Source organism: Nannizzia gypsea, genomic scaffold (genome assembly GCF_000150975.2).
Source record: "Nannizzia gypsea CBS 118893 supercont1.2 genomic scaffold, whole genome shotgun sequence".
NCBI classification, from domain to species: Eukaryota; Fungi; Ascomycota; class Eurotiomycetes; order Onygenales; family Arthrodermataceae; genus Nannizzia; species Nannizzia gypsea.
The window spans coordinates 2,097,155-2,119,376 of record NW_003345200.1 but is presented as its reverse complement, the minus strand read 5'-3'; the positions used below and the strand labels follow the sequence as shown (position 1 = coordinate 2,119,376).

General features: G+C 48.6%; 8 protein-coding genes across 8 annotated transcripts in view; 4 read left to right on the top strand and 4 right to left on the bottom strand.

Annotated features, from left to right (window-relative positions):
• Positions 1 to 1,175, top strand: part of MGYG_02812 (aspartyl-tRNA synthetase) — a gene marked incomplete at both ends in the record, with an annotated part of 2,190 nt that extends 1,015 nt beyond the window's left edge. The window contains one exon of the mRNA XM_003175235.1: positions 51 to 1,175. Within this exon, the coding sequence (XP_003175283.1) occupies positions 51 to 1,175 (1,125 nt within the window). The remainder of the gene's footprint in view (positions 1 to 50) is intronic.
• Positions 1,176 to 1,565: 390 nt separating this feature from the next.
• MGYG_02811 (FAD binding domain-containing protein) lies at positions 1,566 to 3,367 on the bottom strand (the record flags this gene model as incomplete). Its single annotated transcript, XM_003175234.1, has 5 exons — positions 1,566 to 2,096; positions 2,174 to 2,290; positions 2,366 to 2,616; positions 2,691 to 2,962; positions 3,018 to 3,367. The coding sequence occupies 5 exons, from the start codon at positions 3,365 to 3,367 to the stop codon at positions 1,566 to 1,568; spliced, it is 1,521 nt and encodes a 506-aa protein (XP_003175282.1).
• A 556-nt stretch (positions 3,368 to 3,923) lies between these two features.
• MGYG_02810 (hypothetical protein) lies at positions 3,924 to 5,381 on the top strand (the record flags this gene model as incomplete). The annotated part of the gene is made up of 1 exon (XM_003175233.1): positions 3,924 to 5,381. One exon carries the CDS (start codon positions 3,924 to 3,926, stop codon positions 5,379 to 5,381), a length of 1,458 nt encoding a protein of 485 aa, XP_003175281.1.
• Positions 5,382 to 5,879: 498 nt separating this feature from the next.
• On the bottom strand, positions 5,880 to 7,872 carry MGYG_02809 (cycloheximide resistance protein; the record flags this gene model as incomplete). Its single annotated transcript, XM_003175232.1, has 6 exons — positions 5,880 to 6,067; positions 6,159 to 6,231; positions 6,302 to 6,622; positions 6,691 to 7,296; positions 7,353 to 7,462; positions 7,536 to 7,872. The coding sequence occupies 6 exons, from the start codon at positions 7,870 to 7,872 to the stop codon at positions 5,880 to 5,882; spliced, it is 1,635 nt and encodes a 544-aa protein (XP_003175280.1).
• A 715-nt stretch (positions 7,873 to 8,587) lies between these two features.
• On the top strand, positions 8,588 to 9,797 carry MGYG_02808 (hypothetical protein; the record flags this gene model as incomplete). Its single annotated transcript, XM_003175231.1, has 2 exons — positions 8,588 to 8,937; positions 8,990 to 9,797. The coding sequence occupies 2 exons, from the start codon at positions 8,588 to 8,590 to the stop codon at positions 9,795 to 9,797; spliced, it is 1,158 nt and encodes a 385-aa protein (XP_003175279.1).
• A 496-nt stretch (positions 9,798 to 10,293) lies between these two features.
• Positions 10,294 to 17,755, bottom strand: MGYG_02807 (lovastatin nonaketide synthase; the record flags this gene model as incomplete). Its single annotated transcript, XM_003175230.1, has 7 exons — positions 10,294 to 11,193; positions 11,244 to 11,558; positions 11,614 to 14,535; positions 14,584 to 16,954; positions 17,031 to 17,194; positions 17,316 to 17,626; positions 17,683 to 17,755. 7 exons carry the CDS (start codon positions 17,753 to 17,755, stop codon positions 10,294 to 10,296), a joined length of 7,056 nt encoding a protein of 2,351 aa, XP_003175278.1.
• An 803-nt stretch (positions 17,756 to 18,558) lies between these two features.
• Positions 18,559 to 20,492, top strand: MGYG_02806 (choline dehydrogenase; the record flags this gene model as incomplete). Its single annotated transcript, XM_003175229.1, has 2 exons — positions 18,559 to 18,804; positions 18,867 to 20,492. The coding sequence occupies 2 exons, from the start codon at positions 18,559 to 18,561 to the stop codon at positions 20,490 to 20,492; spliced, it is 1,872 nt and encodes a 623-aa protein (XP_003175277.1).
• Positions 20,493 to 20,831: 339 nt separating this feature from the next.
• MGYG_02805 (acetyl esterase) lies at positions 20,832 to 21,920 on the bottom strand (the record flags this gene model as incomplete). Its single annotated transcript, XM_003175228.1, has 2 exons — positions 20,832 to 21,516; positions 21,580 to 21,920. 2 exons carry the CDS (start codon positions 21,918 to 21,920, stop codon positions 20,832 to 20,834), a joined length of 1,026 nt encoding a protein of 341 aa, XP_003175276.1.
• Positions 21,921 to 22,222: the final 302 nt, after the last annotated feature.

The following is a 22,222-nucleotide window of genomic DNA, read 5'->3' as shown; positions in this document are numbered from 1 at the left end:
TTGCTTGAAATATCCTTTAGTATCTAATTCATGCTAACAGAATTCTCTAGCTTGACATGGAGATGTCGTTTGCAACGGCGGAAGATGTTATGGCTACCACAGAAGCTTTGGTCAAGAAACTGTGGGCCTCTATTATGCCAGAGCCTCTTGGGCCGGAACCGTTCTCGCGCATGTCATATTACGAGGCCATGGGTTTATATGGTAGTGACAAGCCGGATACCCGCTTTGACATGAAGCTTCGCCGGGTTGATCAATCTCTACCTCCAGATTTCATAGGCAAGATCGGTTCTTTAGACTCCCCTGCTGTTGAAGCTTTTCTTGTCAGAGGAAACGGCTGTCCCAAGGAAACCATGAGAGTTTTACAAGGCTTCATGAACACCCCAGAGGCAAAGCCTTTCTTAGACAACCCCGACGGGGCTCCAGGGACCTTTGTCATTGACTCCTCGAAACCGATGACTGGATTATCTGCCGCTGGGTTTGAAGCTGCATGGGGTCTAGAAACGCTATTTGAACCAGAGCACGGTGACTTGCTCTTTTTCCAATGTCGGAAAGATGAACCCTTCAGCGGAGGATCAATCAAAGCTGGTGAGCTACGCCTAGCCGTCCACCAGTATCTGGTTGAAAAGGGATTTTACAGCCCCCCAGTCGGGTTCAACTTCCACTGGGTTACCGGATTCCCGCTCTTCTCCCCTTCGGTCGAGACCGAGCCAGGCCAAGGTGGCACCGCTGGGATAGCCTCGACACACCATCCCTTCACCGCACCTCGAACAGCTGAGGATGCTGCGCTTCTATTAACGGATCCGACCAAGGCGATCGCCGATCATTACGATTTAGTCGTGAATGGCGTTGAGCTTGGCGGTGGAAGTCGGAGAATCCACTCGGCAGCTGTCCAGGAGTTCATCCTCCGGGATATCTTAAAGGTTCCGCCTTCCCGCCTCCAGAGCTTTTCCCACCTACTCGAATGCCTCAGGGCTGGTTGTCCCCCCCATGCGGGCATTGCACTTGGTTTTGACAGGCTGATAGCCGTCATGCGAGGCACTCAAAGTGTACGCAATGTGATCGCCTTTCCGAAAGGCAACAAGGGTGAGGACCCAATGGTAAAGACTCCCAGCCCAATGACCGAGGACTCACTACAAACTTACCATCTACAACTGCGCCAAGGTGGCCAGAGTTGACGTGGCTAGGCCAGCTGGACCGACTTGTTAGGAAGGTAAACCCGCTTCGATATCCCTATTCTGTACCATATTATTTATTGAGCTTGAGGTATGCTGTGTGCGCTATCATGTTTTAGACGAACGCCCTGTATATTAGAGAATCTTTGTGCATGTTGGAAGTATTTATGAGATCTTTGGCGTAAATATTAGACATTAAACGCCAGTTGTATTTTTATAATTTAATCACATAACTACAAGGCAGCCAAAAAAAAAAAAAAAAAGAGAAGCTGACGGCACACTTAGTACCACGACATATAGCACACGGCACATAGTCCTCGGTTGTAATTTCAACTTACTTCAACTTGTTTCCTGCCTATCCACCAACTGCTCGTCTACGATAGAGCCCTTGCCTTAGCGAAAATTATCGTGGGCACCTGAATTCGAACATAAGAGAATAAAAATGAAGAAGACAGCGGCCAGAAGGGATGTGACCTTCGCAAAGCCACCACTGGAGAGCTTCCCCTGAATCGCCAAGTGGCCCTTCGGTTTTGTCACTTCATGCTCCAGCTCATCCATCCATTTGAAAGTTGAAGGATTGGGATAATTGACAGGCAAGAAGTCGAATTTTGGTGCACTGCAGCACAAGCTGGCAAGCTTGTCCGCATACGATGCCTGTCCCTGGACCGGGAAAATATACCGCATGATGAAATGGTTCAGGTTGCCGTCGCATGCCTGCAGCCGAGTGAGGAGCGCAGACGCATCAGAGGCTATTCGCATCCGTGGCTTGCGCTCTTCCTGGTAGCGCTGAAACATTGCCGAAATGGCCGCTTTTGACGGCCGCTTACCTGGTTCCAAGCTCTTGTACAGGCGATTAATCCCGTTGATCAAGGCGACGCTGCTTTCGAGGGCGCAGTTGGCACCGAGCGCAAAATTTGGAGTCACCTTCAACACCGATCAGAAGCTCGTTCAGCGGCACGGCATAGCATGGCATATCGTTTGCGGCAGGGGCTTATACTCACCTTATGTACAGAGTCTCCAACCAAGGCGATTCTTCCGAAGTGCCAGTGATCAAATGTCCCTTCCTCCAGGCCGATTAAATGCGCGCGCTTCTTATGTTTCCACAGCTCCCCGAAGACCTATTTATGAACAATACATAACTGTTAAGAATGGGCTTATTTGATGAGACTCGATTGACGGCTTTCTGAACTCACTGCAGACTCCGAAATGGGGATATCAACAATCGAGGCAGCCGCCCTTTCGGTCTCCTCTGCGCTCCATTTAGCCTTGGTGGGCCATCTCATCTTCTGGGGCATCTTCCAGTTGACGAAGAAGTACGTTTGATCAGGCTGTGTGAGTATCAGGAAGGACAGCCCGCGCCGGCAGACCCAGTGCATGTCGCGGACTCCCAGCCCCGGTATAGTTTTTGCAACACCAACAAGGGAGTTGTAGGTCGTTACTAAAGCTGTGGTAGTTATTATATGTTAGGGGTTTGTTCATCAAGACTCCGTAACTCCACAGCGGGCTATTGAAACTTACAGGTCTTTTCCTGGGCTGTGATATGATTCGGTATGCTAGAATTTGCATTCCTCCACATGAGCTCTCTTACGGTGCTATGGACGCCGTCGCAGCCGATGAGGATATCTCCATGTTCAGTGGTGCCGTCTGCAAGCTTCACCATCACGCCGTCTTCGTTGTCGACCACATCTACTACCCGCCTTTTCGTCAATATTTTACTCTTGTCTGGGAGCTGGTCATAAACGATCTGCAGGAAGTTTCTTCTCTCCATGGTGATGGCCTCGAAACCGTTTCTAGATAGCTTTGTGAGCTAGGAAACAATGGACACAACTAAGGTAGTTTACCTACCTCTCTCGCATCATGTCGAAGAACGCTTCCTCCGAAAATGCCTTCCCATCTGGCCCTCGCACATGAAGCACCTTGAGAGGGAGAGCGTCGGCCTCGAGTGCATCCAGACAGCCGATCTGAGAAAGAATGCGAGAGCCATTTCCCCAGAGTGAAATACTGGCTCCCCAGTCTGGAGCAACAACGCCCTTCTCGAGAACTATATGGTCGATACCAGCGCGGAGCAGGGCATGCGAGAATGCGAGGCCAGCGACCCCTGCACCGGCGATAATAACCCTGAACGGTCGATTCTTATCGGTTGCTTCAGTGGTCCCAGTCCCCACCGTAAGGGGAGCTTCTTTTGCTTGCTCCATAGTTCCTAATTTTTTGTTTTCTATACCTTTTTTATCTTAATTCAAATCAAAGACTTGGAGTTTCTTCCCTTGATAACTACCGTCCAACAGGAACTAGTTATCATTCGCAAATATAGTTGCTACATGTCATGCCATCGCTATATTGATTTCTGGCTTCCTCATGAACATACGGAGTAAAGCCTCGCCTGGATGTGGACTCTCGCCTCGGAGACCGTTCCTCCCTTACCCACCACGCGGCTTATAGCTAATGTGTTGAACGTGATCCTTTCCGAAAGGCCTTCGGGCTTGCGCTTCTCGGGAAGGCGGCAGCACCCGACGGATGCCAAGTCCGTTCCGCGCGCCTCGGGTGTCGACCCGAGGCCAGGGGCCAGGGGCGGCTTAACTAATTATCTGGGGTAGCTCGATGCTTGGTTACTGTCTACCTTGTTTGACTATCTGATGGCTGAGTATAATTTCGTTTTATATTCTCATACTTCGCCGGAATGCTTGGAAATTCAGTGACTACATTTCCACTGCCTTCTGTCATCGCCAGCTAAGAGCTAGTTAATTGTTAACCATGCATGCCGATATCCCAGCCCTTTCACGAGAATGGACCCAAACAGGCCCCAAAACCTACGAGCGAGCAGTTGATGATCTAGAAAAGCTTTACCTCTTCTTTGCGGGTATTGGGCATGGCCGGCCCGAGAAGCAAAACTGGCATACAACAACGGCCATAAAAGTTGAAACCGAGCGTGAGGGTTTTGTCGAAGATGTCAAAGAAGCCTGGAAAGCTTTGCGATACGATCACCCTAACCTTTCGGCTGTCGTTCAAGACGGTCGTTGGATATATCATGTAGCCGACGAGCAGGAGCTTTGCTTATGGCTACAGGAAACGTTCTACGTTCACGATGTGGACCAAACCGCTCGGCAACTCTATCCCTTCAATACCAATCCCAGCACCCGAGCAGTGTTGCATGTTCTTCCCCGGTCCCAGGAGCTTGTTCTCCAGGCGCCACACACGCACGTTGATGGTATAGGGATGGTGACTGCCTTCGATAGGATGATGCGTTTCCTGGTTGCACCTCTGGCCACCCAGCCTAATTTTGGAAAAGAAGGCTCTAATCTCATACCGCCTCTCAGCATTACCGCCGAAGTTCCAAAGTATACGGTTTCGCAAAAACAAACATGGGACTCCGTCTTCCAGTCCTTTATTTCACAGTTTCCCTCCATCCGTGTCCACACCGAAAATATTGGAGAACCAGCCAGGAAAGCCAAACTGCAATGGCTAACCTTTACCGCTGACGAAACAGCCCGTATAGTTGCTAGGTCAAAAGAACTCGGCTTCTCTGTCACAGCCGCTGTGCAAGCTGCCATCTCACATGCAGCAATTATACACGGGCAGACCAATAGCACAGCACACACCACACTAGCCATCTACAATGCGCGCGAATATATCAACCCCCAGTTATATCCCCATCAAAAGCTAGTGGGGCCGCACGTCTTCGCTCTGCCGGCTGTGATCCCTGTTACTCCGGACTCGTTCATCGAAACGGCACGACAGGCAAAGCAGATATTTATCGATTATAAAAAGGATGGCTTTCTACGGGCCATAAGCCCGGTGTACGTCTCCGAGTTTGTCGCGGCACTTTCGGCCCCACCACCGCCTGAAATGCCTGTCCCGGCAGATTTACAGCTATCTAGCTTGGGGGTTATGAACAAATACATCGATCCCGTCTATTGGCCATCAGAGCAGGGATCCGGCAAAGGGCGGCCACATTTGAAAGTTCAAGACCTTTGGATAGCTCTTGATATATTAACTCCCGACGTGGCAGCTGAGGTCTGGACATTCAATGAGCGCCTTGTTATTCAGTTGATTTATAACGAAGCGTTTCATCGGGAAGAGAGTATCACATATTTACTAGGGCTGATTCAGGAACAGTTGACCCAAGGCTTGGGCTTGAACCTAGGGACTGATACCGGGGTTCCGGGGGATGAGGGTTTTCTCGAGATTCAGAAGGCAAATGGGAAAGACTGATAACTACCATGGTGTTTTAATTCCTGCAGGAAATATTAGATGTTTTACGCGGAGACTCCTATGAGCTAATGATATGGTATATCTAAATCCAACCCTACAATATACTGGGTTCTTTAACCGACTGTTTTAGTAAATCGTAACTTTTACCTAAAAGCTTTTGTTGGTTAACTATTAATACGTAGTCTTGGATTCTAGTTGAAACATGAGATGAATCCATATCTATGTGCAGATTATGACTAACTTTACGCTCTACGCCTTCTCACTAAAAAGATGACCATAGTCCATCGCAAACACATAACTAAACCATCTGTCATTTTTCCTAATGAAGACAACGCTGCTCTTGGCTCAGGAAGAGGGAGCAGCATGTCAGTGAAACGCACTATTTCAGCCTATATAATTAAATAGTTATAAAAAACGACTTTTGTGTCGTTAGGAGGGTAATTTATCTGTCGAGTACTTGGTGTTTATATCATTCGGCAGAAATAATTTCTCAGGGGCTCAATATGTCTCAGCAAACTTGCTTCGTGCCCTTAGCCTAGCTCCAAAATGCCAAAGTCCAACTACGCCGAAGAAACAACCGGCTGTTAAGCCAGCTAGGAGACTGCATCCCTTTGAAATGCCTAAGTTGGCGAATAGTGGGCGGGAGAAATGAATTGACGCACAAGCAAGGGCACTTCGTAGGAATGCTGTCATGGGATAGTTATATTAGTATATTTACATCAAGTAGCTATTAAGTTGATCGCCAATTCCACATGGGAGCGGAGGTAGTTAACTTACTATTTGCTGCAAAGAGACTTGCCGAGTAACGAGGATAACTCGTAGGCAGGTAGATAAATATAACATTTGCCAACTTGGAAACGGGTGTTAGAATTTGTGTTCAATAACTAGTTAGTTAGGAATTCACACGAAGTAAAACTTACAATGAACATTGAAGCAGCAAAGATGACTATCCCAATCGTTGGTACGATCCAATGGATACTCGCCTTCGAAGTCCAGGCGAAAATGAAGATGCCACACGGTGCAAATACGGATGCAAAAACTCCTGGGAGTAGACGTCGCTCAGGAACACCGATTCCGCTCTTCATTGTATAAGGCTCGTAGATAAACCACACAAGAAGGAGGTAGATAGTGGTGCCAAAAGCGCAAGCTATGAGTAAGCTCACAAAAACGGTGCTCATGATGGCTATAGAGAATCCGTAGGTACCAATGTAGACTATTGGGAAAGATTCGAAGAACGAGTACTTAAGGGAGAGAATTTGTCAGTTTAGAATGAAAGACAGGGGATGTCATTCCAGACAGGAGTACTTACGTATATACTATAAATAAGTGCAGTATATATGTTTATGAAGGCGACGGATGGGTCTTGGACGGTTACTTTGAAGGGAGTTGTCAAGTATTGACCCATGAGTGCAAGAAGGTTCATGTCACCTTGCTTGATCTCTGACTGCGAGCGTAGCTTTGGGTTCCTGGTGACTTTTCTAAGGCGTTTTGCACGGCGTAACAGGATAGTTTCTGGATTGGTCTCTGGGAGGCAGAAGAAGAGAAGGCAGAATGTAAAGCCTCCGAGCATGAGCAATTCGTACATTGACCATCTCCATGAACTTCCGGTAACTGCGAAAGCGGATATCAGGGGGCCTAGCGAAGGTCCTCCATATGCAGCACAGGTCCAGAACGTCAGTCCGTATGGGATCTTGTGAAAGCCTAGGATGTCGGCAGCTGAGGCGCCGCCTGTCGCGAGAACAGGGCCTCCTAAGAGACCCTGGATAAAGCGCAGGACCACAAGTGCAGGATAGCTTGAGACCAGTGAGGCTGGAATTGTGATGATAATATAGAGCAGCAGCGAGGTCATGTAGGGAATATTCCGGCCTAGCCTTGGTATCTCTGATAGCGGGCTGAAGAAGAGAGGCCCAATTCCCTTGGGTATAAGTTAGCAACAGCGACCTGCCAACGTCAAGGAGTGATGTGACTTACATATCCCAATACATACATTGAGAGCACCAATGATGATTCCTGGCTTGAAGCACCATAAATCTCCATGAATGTGGGTTGGGCAGGAGTAATGATCGAGGATCCACCATAAACTAGTTATACCGTGTTAACTACCAATTTCCCCCTATAGTTATATATGACGAAAGAGCAAAGGGGTATAGTTACCGGTGAAGGTCAAAAGGCAGATCTGGAAGAAAGTGAAAGATTTTTTCAACGTCGACCAGTTTTGCGGGTTATCAGGGTCATCGGCGCCGTACCACTCAACGAGCGAAGCATCAGAGTCGGACTTTAAGGAGGATTGAGACCCAGAGGCTGCAAGCCCGTCCGCGGTAGCTTTCTCGGGGTCATTGTCATTGCTGGGAAGACTTTGGCTCTGCAGTACCGTGGCGGAGCCTTGGGGCCACACAAAGCCTTTGGTCTCGTCCGGGTAAGGGGCAGCTTGCGGACCCAGAATAAGACGACAGATCTGGCCGACAGGGGCTTCTCGAAAGATAGAGGCCATTGTTTGCAGCTTTGTGGTCGAAAGGGCGTATGTATTCAATATGGCAAGCTGCACGGAGTAGCTTGGACAAAGTGCATCTCACCAACAGCAAGAAATAGCGAGGGAGGCAGCGAACATATGTAAAAGGGAGTGAAGATTATCGATAAATCTCCCTCCCCATGAAAGCCTTCCGTCTCTTCCATATTGCCCTTTTCCATCCCAGTTGATTCAACTACTTCGGCAAAGGGCCCGACCTGTGTTTGCGTGGGTCAGTTAAAAGGGGTTACCGAACATGACGATCAAGTGTAGTTTACTACCCAGGCACTCCATGCGTATCTAAGTTATCGGCTTGCATGGCTTCCGCAGCTTCAGTAAAGGGTAACCAATGGAGGATGAGAGATGCTGCAGGGAACCAGGGGGTTTTCCTTCGCGCCCTCGGCCGACCACCCGGCGACCACTAGGCCAGTTAAACGGGTTTAACTAAACCAGGATTAACTAGTTAGCTAGCTAGTTACTGGGTACATGCCTAGGCTAGGTAATCCGTAGTTATCGTGCTGGCTGCTCGGGTTCGTGAAGCAACCCGCGTCGGTATGGAGGCTGTCCGCAATCAGTGTCCAGCCAGCTATTTTATTCAAATAACTAGGTCCATAGCTAGCTGCTGAAAAAAAATTGAGCAGTTAGTTAGTTACGGTAACTAGTTCTTTGACCCTTGTATAAGCTGAAAATCTTGCCCACGATGGATTCAACTCGAGAGGCCGCAACACGGATCTATATCCTCGTCCTCACGGCTGCCGCAGCCGTCGCCCTTGGGGGAACACTCGCTATAGGTGGCATCGGATTAGGTGCTTTCAAAGCTACGTTATTTGGGAAGCTTGCGGACGGAAATGTCATGCATCGTTTGTATACCGGTCTGCCCGTTATTGATGAAATTCTGGGCATACCGGTCTCTTTCTGGATCCCAGTCTTCTCCAGGATGCAAGCACTCCGGCTGCAGTCGATGATGCTGTGCGCGTCACTGCAAACATTTGCTGTCTGGGCAGCCATTGAGAGAATGCGAAAGGGCGAGAAACACGGCATACTACGATGGTAAGTACATTCCTTACTCCGTGTCAAAAAAAAGTATACTAACACTAAGTAGGGCTCCTGTTTATAGCTTCTGCTGGCTATACTGTGGCACTGCCATGTTGTTCCCATTCTACTGCTTCGTAGAGTTGAGGCAGCACTTCGGTGCCGGGCGTCGCGCGTCTGACCCAAGTGTGCCATACTTCCAGGCCAAGGCACTCCTCCCGGCAGCGATAATCTCTTTCCTATACTTCTATTACTTGGTATATTTCCCACGGTCCGGAATGACGGAATCCGTATATACTACTGTGATTGCGTACTATCAACTTGGACCCTTCATATGCTATGCCATAGTTGCTGCATTGGCCAACTACCTCTCGTCTGATCACAGATCTAGGGAAGAATACCCTCCAAATGCAGATGCACGATGGATCAAAGCTAATTATGCCGTCTTTGGCCTATTCTCTGGCGCCATGCATCTCTCGGTCGTGTGGCTACTGTTGTCATCTGAAGACAGCTCACTGTCCTTATCCAGAGTCTTTATTCCTCAATTCGGCAACCTCCTCAAGCCAGATGCTGCAGCTTCACTGTTCGTCGAAGAGACGCTATTTTTCCTCCAGTGGGACTTCATCTTCCTTGCCATCGTCTGCAGTATCTATAGCTTCAGAATATCGGAAGGGATATATTGTCCCCAGCAGAGTGGATGGCCTACCTTTACGGGCGTTGTTTTGGGTACCGGATTTGGGATTGCCTGTGTGGTGTTTGGGCCTGGTGCTGTAGTTTCGGCTATGTTGTGGCTCAGGGAAGACTTTCTACGTCAGGATTATGCAAAGAAACAGAAGGCTCTTCTGAACGACAGGACCTCGTCCGGTAAACAGAGATAACTGTGTGGGGATTTCTCCCAGAATGTCGAAATGATAGATGTTACAACTTGATTGAAATTTTCATTTAGCATATGACCTCAAAGGTGCTGATGAGGAATGATATGTGCTTCATATACACGAATTACCTTAAAACTATATCAATTACAAGAGCTAGGCTCCAAAAGTTGAGCATACTAATATTGGAATGAAATCAATTTAAGGGGATATTATATATTCCTTCAGTAATTAGCGCTCCATGGTTGACCTTGCGTGCCTAAAAAAGGGGCAAAGTGATTTATATACGTTCGAGTATTCTTAAATAATAGTTCAACGCCCACTCTGTAAGGAGTATACGAGGTTACTAGATATACCTCATTTAACTTGATATACAATGGTACAAGAGCAATTTCTATGATCTATTACAAAATCGGCGTTTGGCTCTTTCCTAGTTAAAAGAGAGAATTCTAACATTGATATTTCCTATCTATACCTTAGAAAAGTTCTCGTGCATATCTAATTATTCAGGCTTTGCCACACCGAAGAACCCCAAAACAAGCTCGGAAAGCCCTTTAAAGGTAAGAGTCGTCGCCAGCAAATCTTGGAACGCAATATTCAACCCAAACTGCTTAAACAGCCAATTCCTCAACTCAGCTCCAATCATACTATCCAGCCCATAAGCCCCAATAGAAGGGCCGTCGAGCTCGAAGTCCTCCGCAGATTTCATAAGGATACTTGCGCATTTCTCTATAATATACGTCGCAATGATGCTGATAGCTTGATCGTACTCGCCCTCTGCAGCGAGAGAGACGGCTTGCTCGGCACAAGTTCCACTAGCGCCATCTGTGGAGTTTCCGCCCTGGCCACCAGCGGCTGCATCGATTAGGGGCCGAAGGCTGGAAAATCGTGGATCTTGGGTCCACTCTATATCAGTGTTCCAGTTAGCGGCAGCTAAAGCGGCCGCTAGACGGGTAGGGTCGAGGCCAAGATTGATCGCGGAATTTGCGCGCGTGGCCGTCATATCACCTCCAGGGCTTGGAACAGGTTGAGACATCGCAGCCTCGAAGCCGCGAAGCATTTCGCGTTCGTTGATACCGTACATTCCCGTACGGGCAATTTTATCCTCGAGTGTGTCGCTCTCTGCTACAACACCGACACCAAGAACCATTGGTAGGATAAGGGAGGTGGCAGGGAGGCCGTTGAGATTTCGTTGCCAAGCGAGGTTGTCAAGGAAGCTGTTCGCAGCTGCATAATTAGACTGGCCAGGTTGACCGACAGTGGCGGAGATGGAACTTGTCATAACGAAGAAGTCCAAGTCATGGCCTTTCAGCGCGTGATGTAGGGTTTGGGCGCCATCAACTTTGGGTGCAAGGGCTGTTTTGAATTTCTCCGTAGTCATGTTCGGGCCCAGAATAGCATCCTGCAATGCGTAAGTCGGTGTAACGAAAAAACATACAGTTGAAGGCTTACCTGGAGGACCATGGCTGCATGTACGACACCTTTAATGCGTCGTTCTGATGTGACTGCAGAGATCACCCGTGATACGTCGCTCGGCTTTGACGCATCGCCTCGGAATACTTGGGGGATAGCTCCAGCTTCTTTGATAGACTTGATAAGCTGTGCTGCTTCTGGTTTGTCGTCTGCGGAGCGCGAAATGAAGGCAAAGTGTTTGGCTCCACGGCTTATCATCCAGGAGGTCAAGCTACGCCCAAGGCCACCTAGACAGCCGACAAGGAGGTAGGCATCATCTGGAGAGAATCGGAGTTGGAATGCTGCCGGGAAAATCTAATGAAATGTCAATTATGTAGCTAAGAGCCTCCCAACGGAACAGTTGACGTACCTTGGCAATATCACCTTCGTAATTATACGCCAGAACGGATCTATCCGTGGCTATTTGTGATGCTTCGTCCAAAGCACCAATGTTTAGAACCTTCTGTGGCGTATTAGAACAGTTGGTATCATTTTCGATTATGGTCACAACGGAACACAGTATCTTCGCCATTGATGATGGATCAGCATTAAGTGTGGAGTCGATAGTAGTGACACAGAAATGAGCACCGCGGTTAAAGGGATTTACATCTGGAGATGCGGACAAGTGGGCTTGTTTGCTCTCACTTAGCACAAGCCATGCCCCTGCTGGGATTCTAGCCCAAATTTCTTGCGTGAGAGCTGAGTAGTCTTGAGCAACGACGACTAACGCGGATCCCGCATCTCCCATCGTGCGATGGATCTGGGCAACGTCCAGTATGGGCGTAGCTATGGGGGGACCATCGTGCACGGCTTCTTCGGACCTAACTTTTCCGTCGGCAACAACTGTAACCTTGAAACCTTGTGCTCTGCTGAGGGTAGCAAAACTTGGAGCCAATGAATTGGCAGACGGCAGCAGCAAGATATGTTTTTCATCAATTGGCCCTGGGACAGATTGTAACACATTGGCCGCCTGGCAAAGAGTAGGTAAAGAATAGAGGAGTCGCTGAGCCGCATTTGGGCTGCACTCAACACACAGAATTTCCGGATTTCTCACTATGGTATCATATAGATTATGTGTGTAGGTTATTACTGTCTTGGAGAGCAAGCTATTGTCAACGGCTTGCCCGATATCGATGACAATACCAGTGACGAGTCTTGGTCCTTCGGCTGCAGTTTGCAGATCTTGCAAATGGAAGTCCAAATTCTCAATTTGGATTTCAACTTCATTTGCCTTGATAGGCGTTCTCTCTAAAGCATCACTCTGGTGAAAGACGGCCTTGCCTCCAGCCAGGGTTGCTCGAAGCAATTTACCGCGTGGGAGTGGCATTTCGTAGCTTGTTTCATCAGGGGTCATTCGAGAGTTAATATCTTCATTCGGGACAATGCGGCTAATGTAACAGGCTCCATTATGAAGCCAGTACTCATTCTCGGGGGGTGAATCAGTGCTGTAGCGTGCTGCAGTGACATCTATCACTGTTTTGGCGATCGATTCAAGTGTCTGATTCTTGTCAAAGTCGAGCAAGAATAAGTCTGACATTTTTTGCTCATTTCTCACGACGCGTAGGAAACCCGACAACATCGCTCCGTGGGCGCATTTAGCCTCATTGACTCCTGCAGTAAGGAATAGGACGGACGCGCCTGAGGAGACAATCTTCTTTAAAGCTTCGAATGACGATGGCTCGGGGTGCGAAAGAAGATTTCCGGACGGGTTATAAAGGACGATATCCTTATCGGTGTTCGGGTCTACATCTTCGATGGCCTTGATTTGAACATTCATATGCTGCTTCGTCATAGCATCTGCAAGAGCATGAGGCGCAGCCGAGTGAATTTTCGAGTAGACTAAGCTGATAAGCTTATTTCCCTGTTCAAGTCCACTGGTATGACCATTCTTGGGGGTGCAAAAAAGAAGTTCTCTATCCGAAAACGAAATCTCTGTGGTCAAAAAACCTGAGTTTTGAATATCAATGCGTGCCTGGGGCAATGAATCATGATTGAACAAGCAAATCACTTTGCTAGTCGTAGTGATCTGTGACTCCAAGAACGGAAGAGATTCAGATAGGACCAAACTGGGTGACTCGTTATAGTTAACGATGACCAAGTCGTGCGCTCCAAGGTTTAGAGCAGACCAGTCCACCGGTCCTTCTGGAAGCGTGAGCCGTTTAACGCGTGACTCTCCTAACAGCTCAACACCAGCCTTAGTTCCAACAACTGGGTTTGGCACACCGCATGCGACATGAAGATCGCCTGTAAGAGAGATGCTTCGCATAAGGGTAGGGACATCAAAGTCTGATGAAAGATCAACAACTAGGACGGAAGACAGGGCCTGCTTGTGGTTAAACATGCGAACAGCTTCCGGGACGGCGTCGATTGCAGTGCCCAGCTTGGTTTCTTCGGATAGGGCATCATCTATACCGCATATCGTGTAGTCAGGCTTCCACACAATGCCGGCGTACGGCAGTGGCTTGATTCGCGATTCACTGCTTGGTGGCAGGGCTGCCTCATACGCCACGGTGTGAAGCCCCTTGATATCTAACACAACCCTCCCAGCATCTGTAGCCAATTGGGCATTGGTGTTAAAGTAACGAGATCGTTCGCCTCGGACGGTGTTCCAGGCCACTGCTTGACCGATAGCCCCGGCATTATCATCACCAGGAGAGAGGATCGTAACCTCTTCAAACTTAATCGGCACAACACCCCAGGGAATTTCATCGTATAAACCCGCATGGATCGAAATGATGGAAAGCTGCAATAGGCAGTCGACAGTTGAAGGATGGAGCACGTATCTCGACTCGTCTACCATCAGGTTACTGGCAGTTGTGACAGGAATTTGACCTGCGGCTTGATATAGATCCTCATGCGTCCTAATTTTTTCAAGGGAATCAAATGACGGGCCATACTCAAAGCCAACGCGCCGGAAAGCTTGGTTCCATCTCTCACCCGTGTGTCTTTGGGTAAGACGATCTAGGTTGACTGGATGGTGGAGAATAGACAAATTGGTTTCAGGAATGACGGGGCTTACTGTACCCTCTGAATGGGTAACCCACGCGTTATTCAGGTATGATTCAACTGCGAAGCTGTAACATGGGGCGCTCCCCGAAGAGGAACATTGCAATAGTCGAAGTTGAATCTCAATACCTGTATCACTCTCCGGGATGATCAAGGCTGTTTTGAGTTCAAAATTTCGCAGTGTTGCTCCGATCACGTCAATTTTCTTAATCTCGCAGTGTTGTCTGGCTGCTTCGATGGCAAGTGCCATATGCCCTGCTGCTGGGAACATGATTGAACCACCAAGCTATGTTGTTAGCTCAAGTATTCCAGTACTGATGTGGGACTTGCTTACCTTGTGGTCTTGTAGCCAAGGTATATCCTTCAAACGAAGTATGTTTCTCCACACCATATTATTATGTGAGAGACCTGGCATTCTGCTCCCTAAAAGATCATGTCGAGCATGCGTTAGCTGGCGGTACTCGGCGCTCATCCGTGGCTCCGCCCAGAACACCTTTTCATAATTCCATTGGTACGGGGGTAGGTCGACCAGCGTCAATGGCATCATTTCCGAGCGTTTCACAGTATTAGCATGTGTGTCCTGTTTGTTGACCTCGTAAAGGTCAACCGGATAGCCTCTGAGGAAAAGCTCTCCAGCCGTCTTGAGCAGGCTTCTGGCACCGTCCTCATTTCGAATGAGTGTTGGAATGTATGAGGCCTTCTCGAGACCATTCCTTTGGAATATCTGCTTCAGTGGGCCAGCAAGTGCAGAGTGCGGGCCAATTTCAATAAATGCCCCTAGATTTTCAAAACCTTCGGCCTTCGCCAGAGTTTTGATAGCAGTGTTGAACAAGACACGGCCCGTGAGGTTAGATGCCCAATACTCCGGGTTGATTTGTCCATCTGCTAGCGGACAATTTGTAACAGAAGAAATCATCGTCACTCGTGGGCACCGCCATTCGTATGACATAGTATCGAGCTTACGATAAGCGTTTTCCACAAGCCCTACCATGGGAGCTGCGACTGGCTCCATTTGCGGCGAGTGGTATGCCATACCGGTTCTGAGCTCTCGTGCAAAGATGTTCTCTGCCGTGAAAATGTGTTTAGCATCCTGAATAGCTGCGGTGGTGCCACTGAGTGTGACACTATTAGGCGAATTTTCGCAAGCAATGACAATATCTTTGCTGAGGCGGGGGAGGTATTCGTTCAGCTCATCTGAACCTCTGCCCACAGCTAGCATTGAACCGCTGGTGTTGGCATACTTTTCCAAGCAGTACCCTCGATAGTAAGCTGCAATAATGAGCTCTGGCGCAGAGGCAAGACCAGCTGCATATGCAGCCGCGTATTCACCCGCTGAATGTCCAACAGTGGCCGCCGGAACAATTCCCCAGGATGCTAAAAGATCGACGAGCGCGATTTCAGTTGCAACTAGGGTCGGTTGTGATATGTTGGCATTGTTGATGTCGCTGGTCCATGAGATCAGCTGTTCCTCGATTGAAAAACTAGGTGGATGATCAACGCTCTTCAGAATTAAATCGAGTTTCTGGATGGTCTGCCGGAAGACAGGGAATGTTTGGATAGCATCCCTACCCATGCCAGCCCACGCCGCACCCTGTCCAGTGAAGACGAATGCGAGCTGGCTGATTGGGTTACTTGAGCCGAAGCTAAAATTTTCCACTGCCATATTGTCTATCGCTGTAGCCTCACCGGCAACCACAAATCCGCGGTGTGAAAAGCGGCTGCGCTTAAGGTTAAGCGTATGGGCGACATCAGCCAAGTAGAACTGATTGATCACCGCAGTGTGCGCTTCAATATTCCTGACTAGCGTTGCTTTATCGTGGGCCGAAAAGGTAAGAAGCAAGGGTCTCGTTGAGGAATGGTCGTACGAAGCTTGTCCTTTGCGTGCTCCATGTCTGTACAGCGGGTATAGAGCGCGAATATCTTCAATGATGATATGGCCATTGGTACCACCATATCCAAAGGATGATACACTTGCTCTTCTCGACTCAAATCCTTGCGGCCACGGAATAGTGTCTCTGTTGACTTTCACATTCAATGTGGCTTCTGGTATTTCTGGATTAACAGTCTGCAGTCCAGCAACACCCGGGATGATACCTTGTTCGACCATCATGGCAGCTTTCATGAGGGCAAAAACTCCACTCGCTGCCTCAGAGTGTCCAATATTTGGTTTGATAGCACCAATCAACAAAGGCTTCTCAGGCGATCTGCTATCATTCATAGCATTTGACACTGCTCGTACTTCAATTGGATCGCCAACGGGGGTACCAGTGCCATGACACTCAAAATAGGCAGTTCTGTTTGGGTTAAGGTTTGCCTTTCTATATGCCGCACGAATGACTCTCTCTTGGCCATCAACATTAGGATAGGTAATACCATACCCGGGGACCTTTCCGTTAGTATTAACGGCAGATGAACGTATGACCGCACGAATGACATCCCCGTCCTTAATAGCGTCACTGAGCCTTTTCAGATACACCGCACCAGCACCCTCTCCGCGGCCGTAGCCGTCAGCTGCGGCGTCAAAGGTGTGGCAGAAGGATGTAGGCGACAATACCCCAAGTTTCGCGGTATTCATGTGTTGATCAACAGTGAGAATCAGATTGACACCACCAACAAGCGCGGCGTCACAGTCACCAGCACGTAAAGAGTGGCAGGCATGATGGATCGCATAAACTGAAGAAGAACACGCAGTATTGATTGTGAAACTGATAATCCGTTAATAGGGTAAATCAAAGATAGGGGACTAAGAGAGCAATAAAGGGTGAGGAAACAGATAAGTACCTTGGCCCATTGAGGTCGAAGATATTTCCAACCCGGTTACTAATAATTCCGGGATCTACACCCGTAGCAGCATAGCTGTGACGGAAGTCCGGGTCACGAAAACTCATCTGTTGGTAATCCGCCGTGAAACTGCCAACAAAGACGCCAGTGTTGCTTCCCGCTATCTAAAACCGAGTGTCAGCGGGACGCAATTATTTACACTAAACTGCTAAGAAATGCTGAGAGACACCGAGTGAGACACATCAAATAGTCTTTCTTAGGGGTCTACCAGTAGAATTAACTCACAGATTGGAGAGTAAGCCCGGCTGCCTCAATTGCTTCATAGCACACTTCCAATATTTTGCGCTGCTGTGGATCTAACCACATTGCCTCGATTGGAGTCATACTGAAGAACGTTGGGTCAAAGTTCTCAGCTGGACCATCAAGAAAATATCCGCCAAGGACGTTGAAGCTACCAGGCCGTTCCAAGTCCTTATGGAAATGCGCATCGATATTGAATCTAGTCTTTGGTACTTTGGCTGAGCTCCCGGAGCCTTTCTTCAGGAGCAAGTCCCATAGTGCGGATGGTGAATCAACCTGGCCGGGGAGTCGACATCCTGAAGTTTCGTTAGATGCGGTCAGATAACCCAGGGGGGGTCTTCTTTTTGCTCACCCATGCCACAGATAGCGATTGGCTCAAGGACAACATCCTCCTCCGCCGGTGGCGTATCATTGATGTAAGGCATGTTGTAGAAGTTGGGTAACTATGGAAAGAATGATGTTCTCTTTGTTCTATTGCCCACAGGTAAAAGTTATATATGTGTAATCTGACAAGATAGGCTATTATCTTGGTGATTTTTTTTTCGAGATGGATAATATGGCCTTCATTTTATCTCCATGATCTCGTTCTTCTAGCAACTAAGTGTGATGCGTTTGTGATGGGAGGTATCGGCTAGGCTGCCGACTAAACGCTAGGCTGAGTAGTCAATAGCTGGAGACATAGAGGACTAGATGCCGTGGCGGTGATGACGGCCCCGCAACAGAGCCGAGTAGTCAATAGCTGGAGATATAGAGGACTAGATGCCGCAGCGGTGATGACGGCCACGCAACAGAGCCGAGCAGCGGCTGCGGCTGCGGCCATGAGCGACTATTGTTTTCACGCCGCATCCATAGCGGCTCAAACCCGCCGCATGCATAACTTAGGTAGGTAACTCCATGACGTCTCGGCCCAGTCCCATCCGCCCGGTTTGAAGGAATCCTGGGGGAGGGCTGGCTTGCGGTGCAGGTCGGTTGTCCGGCCGAGTGGCCGCCCTTGATATTCCAGTCAAGCCAGGCCAACTAATAACTGGTTACCTAACTAGTTGGCCGTCAGATACGGGCTCGGAAGGGCAAAGGATGGGAGGATGGGCACCATGGGGTTTGCTCCGTCGGGGTCGAATCCATTGCCAGCCATAAAACTGCATATATAACTATTAGCCAATAGTTATTGAAAGGCGAAGGCCTGGGTATTGCAAGACGGCCCGTCAGATACAATTCTACTTTCACGAGAATGTCGTCCAAAATCCCAGTCACCATCGACGCCGCGAAATCGCGTCGTTACGATGCTATCATTGTTGGAGGTGGTGTGGCAGGCCTCGTTGCTGCCGCGCGCCTAAGTGAAGACGCGAATAAAAGGATATTGGTAATTGAGGCTGGAGAAGACCGTCGAGGGGATCCTAGGATAGACACTCCTGGTTTATTCATGGGCCTCTGGGGCGATCCAGCGTACGATTGGGGCTTTTGGACCGAACCCCAGGTGAGCATGCGCGCCTGCATTCGGAGTTACTGACGAGAGTAATTAACCTAACTGTTAACCAGGCGCACCTCAATTCACGTCAGATTCCTCAGCCCAGGGGGAAAGTCCTCGGCGGCTCCTCCGCGATCAATGTCGCAGCAATCGTGTATCCCTCTCAACGGGATTTTCAGGCGTGGACGAGGCTTGGAAATCGCGGATGGAGCTACGAGGATATGGCGCCGTACTACAAGAAGTTCCACACTTTTTTCCCGGCGTCGAAGGAGACCAATGAGCTCCTCTCCCTGGATTCGTATTTGGACCCGGGCCTCCACGGCACAGATGGTCCATTGCAGGCTACCTTTCCGAACTCGTACGGGCCGTTCAATCAAGCCTGGATGGCCGCTTTCAACGGCGCCGGCTTCCGCGACAGTAGTGACCCTATCGTGGGGAAAAAGATCGGCCCTTTCACTCCCCCCAATTCGGTTGATACTCAAAACCGTCGCTCCTACTCTGCGTCCGCCTATTGTACGGGGGAAGTCGAGAATCGGCCCAACCTCGACTTATTGGCTGAAACTTTTGTGACCAAAGTTTTACTGCAGAGCTCAGACAGCGGAGTCGTTGAAGGGCAAGGGATCCAAGTACGTGGTAAAGATGGAAGTGTTAGCGAGATATATACTGGGGAAGTGATCCTTGCTGCCGGAGCCTTGCAGTCACCTCTGATCCTAGAAAATTCCGGCATCGGTTCTCGTGATATCCTTGAGCGTTATGGCATTGAAACAGTCATCGACAATCCGGGGGTAGGTGAAAACTTGCAGGACCATTGCTTCACTAGTATCTCATTTGAGGTGGCCGACGATCAGGTGTCGGCAGATATTACTCGCGATCCTACGATAGTGAAAGCATGGTTACAGGAGTATAACACTTCACGAACGGGGCCTCTTTCTGGAATACCGTTTAGCCTTGCATACATGCCCCCCGTTGACATCAACGGTCGAATGTCGTCTCATGACATCAAATCCTTAACAGAAGCCCACATGGATCTCAAACATCCAAACCTTCTTCCTCCTGGGAGGAAAGAGCAGTTTACAGAATTACGAGACATGGTCCTCGATCCACAGGAAAGCTTGTGTTTCTATGGTTTGATGCCAAGTCAGATGAATATTGAACTAGAAGGAAAGACCCCCATAGGCCTGGCATACAGCCAGCAGCGCCCTGAAAATTACATTTCAGTTATGGTGGGCCTTAACCATCCATTCTCTCGTGGCAGTGTCCACGTTAGAAGTAGTGACCCACTGGTTAGCCCTGCGATTGATCCTGGTTACCTGTCTCATCCTCTAGATGTGGAGATTCTCGCTCGTGGGACACAATTCATTGAGAATATCGTCAGCCAACAGGAGATGAAACGACTATTAAAAGACAGCCGTCTTCCCCCGCTTGCTAGCAACCTTGCAGACATTGAAATCGCAAAACAGGTTACAAAAGAGAGACTTTGGACAACGTATCATCCCTCTTGTACCTGCGCGATGATGCCTAGAGATTTGGGAGGGGTGGTGAACGATCGTCTGATCGTTCATGGCACCAAGAATGTCCGTGTTATTGATGCTAGTGTTCTACCCATGATTACACTAGGCAATATCCAGGCAACCGTGTATGCCGTAGCAGAGCGTGCAAGCGACCTGATCAAAGAGGACTGGGCCGGCTCTAGTTAGCGTTTAACTAGTTACTTGTAACTTAACTATATAGCTAACTAGCCACTTGTGTGAGAGAATACAAAACCCTGTTTTAATCTTTTCCAATTGAAGGTGACTGGTCAGAGATTGCATTATAGTTATGTTGAAATATGAAAAGATCTATCAAAGCCTCCCAATTCTAGACATGCACGATTCAATGCAAAGGAGTCTATTTTTAAAGTTGCCCTCCTGGGGAGATTCAGCTGATGAACATAAAAGGCCATGACAGGCAGAAAACAACGTCTAATGCCGTAACTACAAACGTTTGCCAACTAAATAACATCAAGAAAACACGCAAATCGATATGACTCGGGCTTTTCAATTCCTCTGCGTCGCAGCGTCTAACTTCTCCTGCATAAACTGAAGAATGACAGCCTTTCCATCCTCTCCCATCTTTCCAGGGAAAGCGTTGAATCCGTGAGGAGCTCCTGGATAAATTTTTAGAACAGACTCTCCACCTGCTATCATCCATTTCATATTCATAAGAAGGGTATCATCCAGCAATGGGTCGTTTGTTCCACATAGGAATAGTGCTGGTGGGAGTGATAAGCTAGGTGATTGTAAAGCCAGGGCCTGCATGTCCTCATATAGTGGTGAGAGTTGAGGATGCCTCCTCTCTTCTTTATTAGGGGCATAGGCATTAGCGAAAAGTTGCATCGCTTCAAGGTTGATTACCAGCGGTCTTGTAAATGAGGTCACTTTTGGTAGACCAAGAGATATATCAAACCAGCCGTATGGGAAGATCAGGCCTGCGAGTTGATGTTGTGGGCGTGAGCGCATAAGCTGAAATGCAGTCAATGCTGCTAGACAACCACCAGATGATTCCCCGCCCACAAGAGCCAACTTTGCTTGATATTCCTCCGGATGGTCAATGAGGTACTCTGCGGCATCAACGCAGTCATTTATACCGGCTGGATAGGGGTCTTCTGGGGCGAGGCGATACCCAACTGAGATAGCGGTAAGCTGGCATTTATTGGCATACATTTTCAGAGGGGTATCCGAACTTGAGTGTAGCAATTGCATTAGCTATAAGAACTCTCTCTTCTCTATCAGCCGCTTGACTTACTGTTTGTGGGTCCCTAATACGAACCCTCCTCCGTGAAAATGGAGATAGATACCCTTGCTTGGAAGACCATTCTCTGGCCGAAATACACGTAAAGGAATATCACGGCCAGCATCTCTTGATGGTAGTGTTGCGTCTATAGCATCTGAAAGGTAGACTGGCACTGGTAGAGGTGTCTCGCCTGTCTCTCGCATTTGCCGGTATTTCTCTGCCCCTACTTCATCCCACTTCGGCCCATTTTTAGTCACATTCTCAATGAATGTATTCACTTTCTTTACTTCCTCGGTGACGTTGCTTGGATGAAACTTGGTGACATCAATGGTGAGGTCGCTCTGGGTTGGCATGTTGATGGTTGGGAGCCGTAGCTAAGAGTCTCAAGCTTGTGGAAATCGCGCGAATGGTGCAATGAACAAAATGGAATATGGCTCAAGAGCATTTGCGCATGCGTCGCTGTCGTCTAGTTATTCATAACTCTTTACTCTTGTTACAAGAATGTTCATTCGATTTATGTAGTTGGGGAGCTTTTTAAAGCCGCGGCTTCGGCCGAAGTGCCGAGTTTAAAGTTGCGGATAGATTAACTTAAACAGGTTAGCTCGCTAGTTTTAACTACCTGCGGCTCGGGTCCCGGCCCCACCCGCGACGGAAC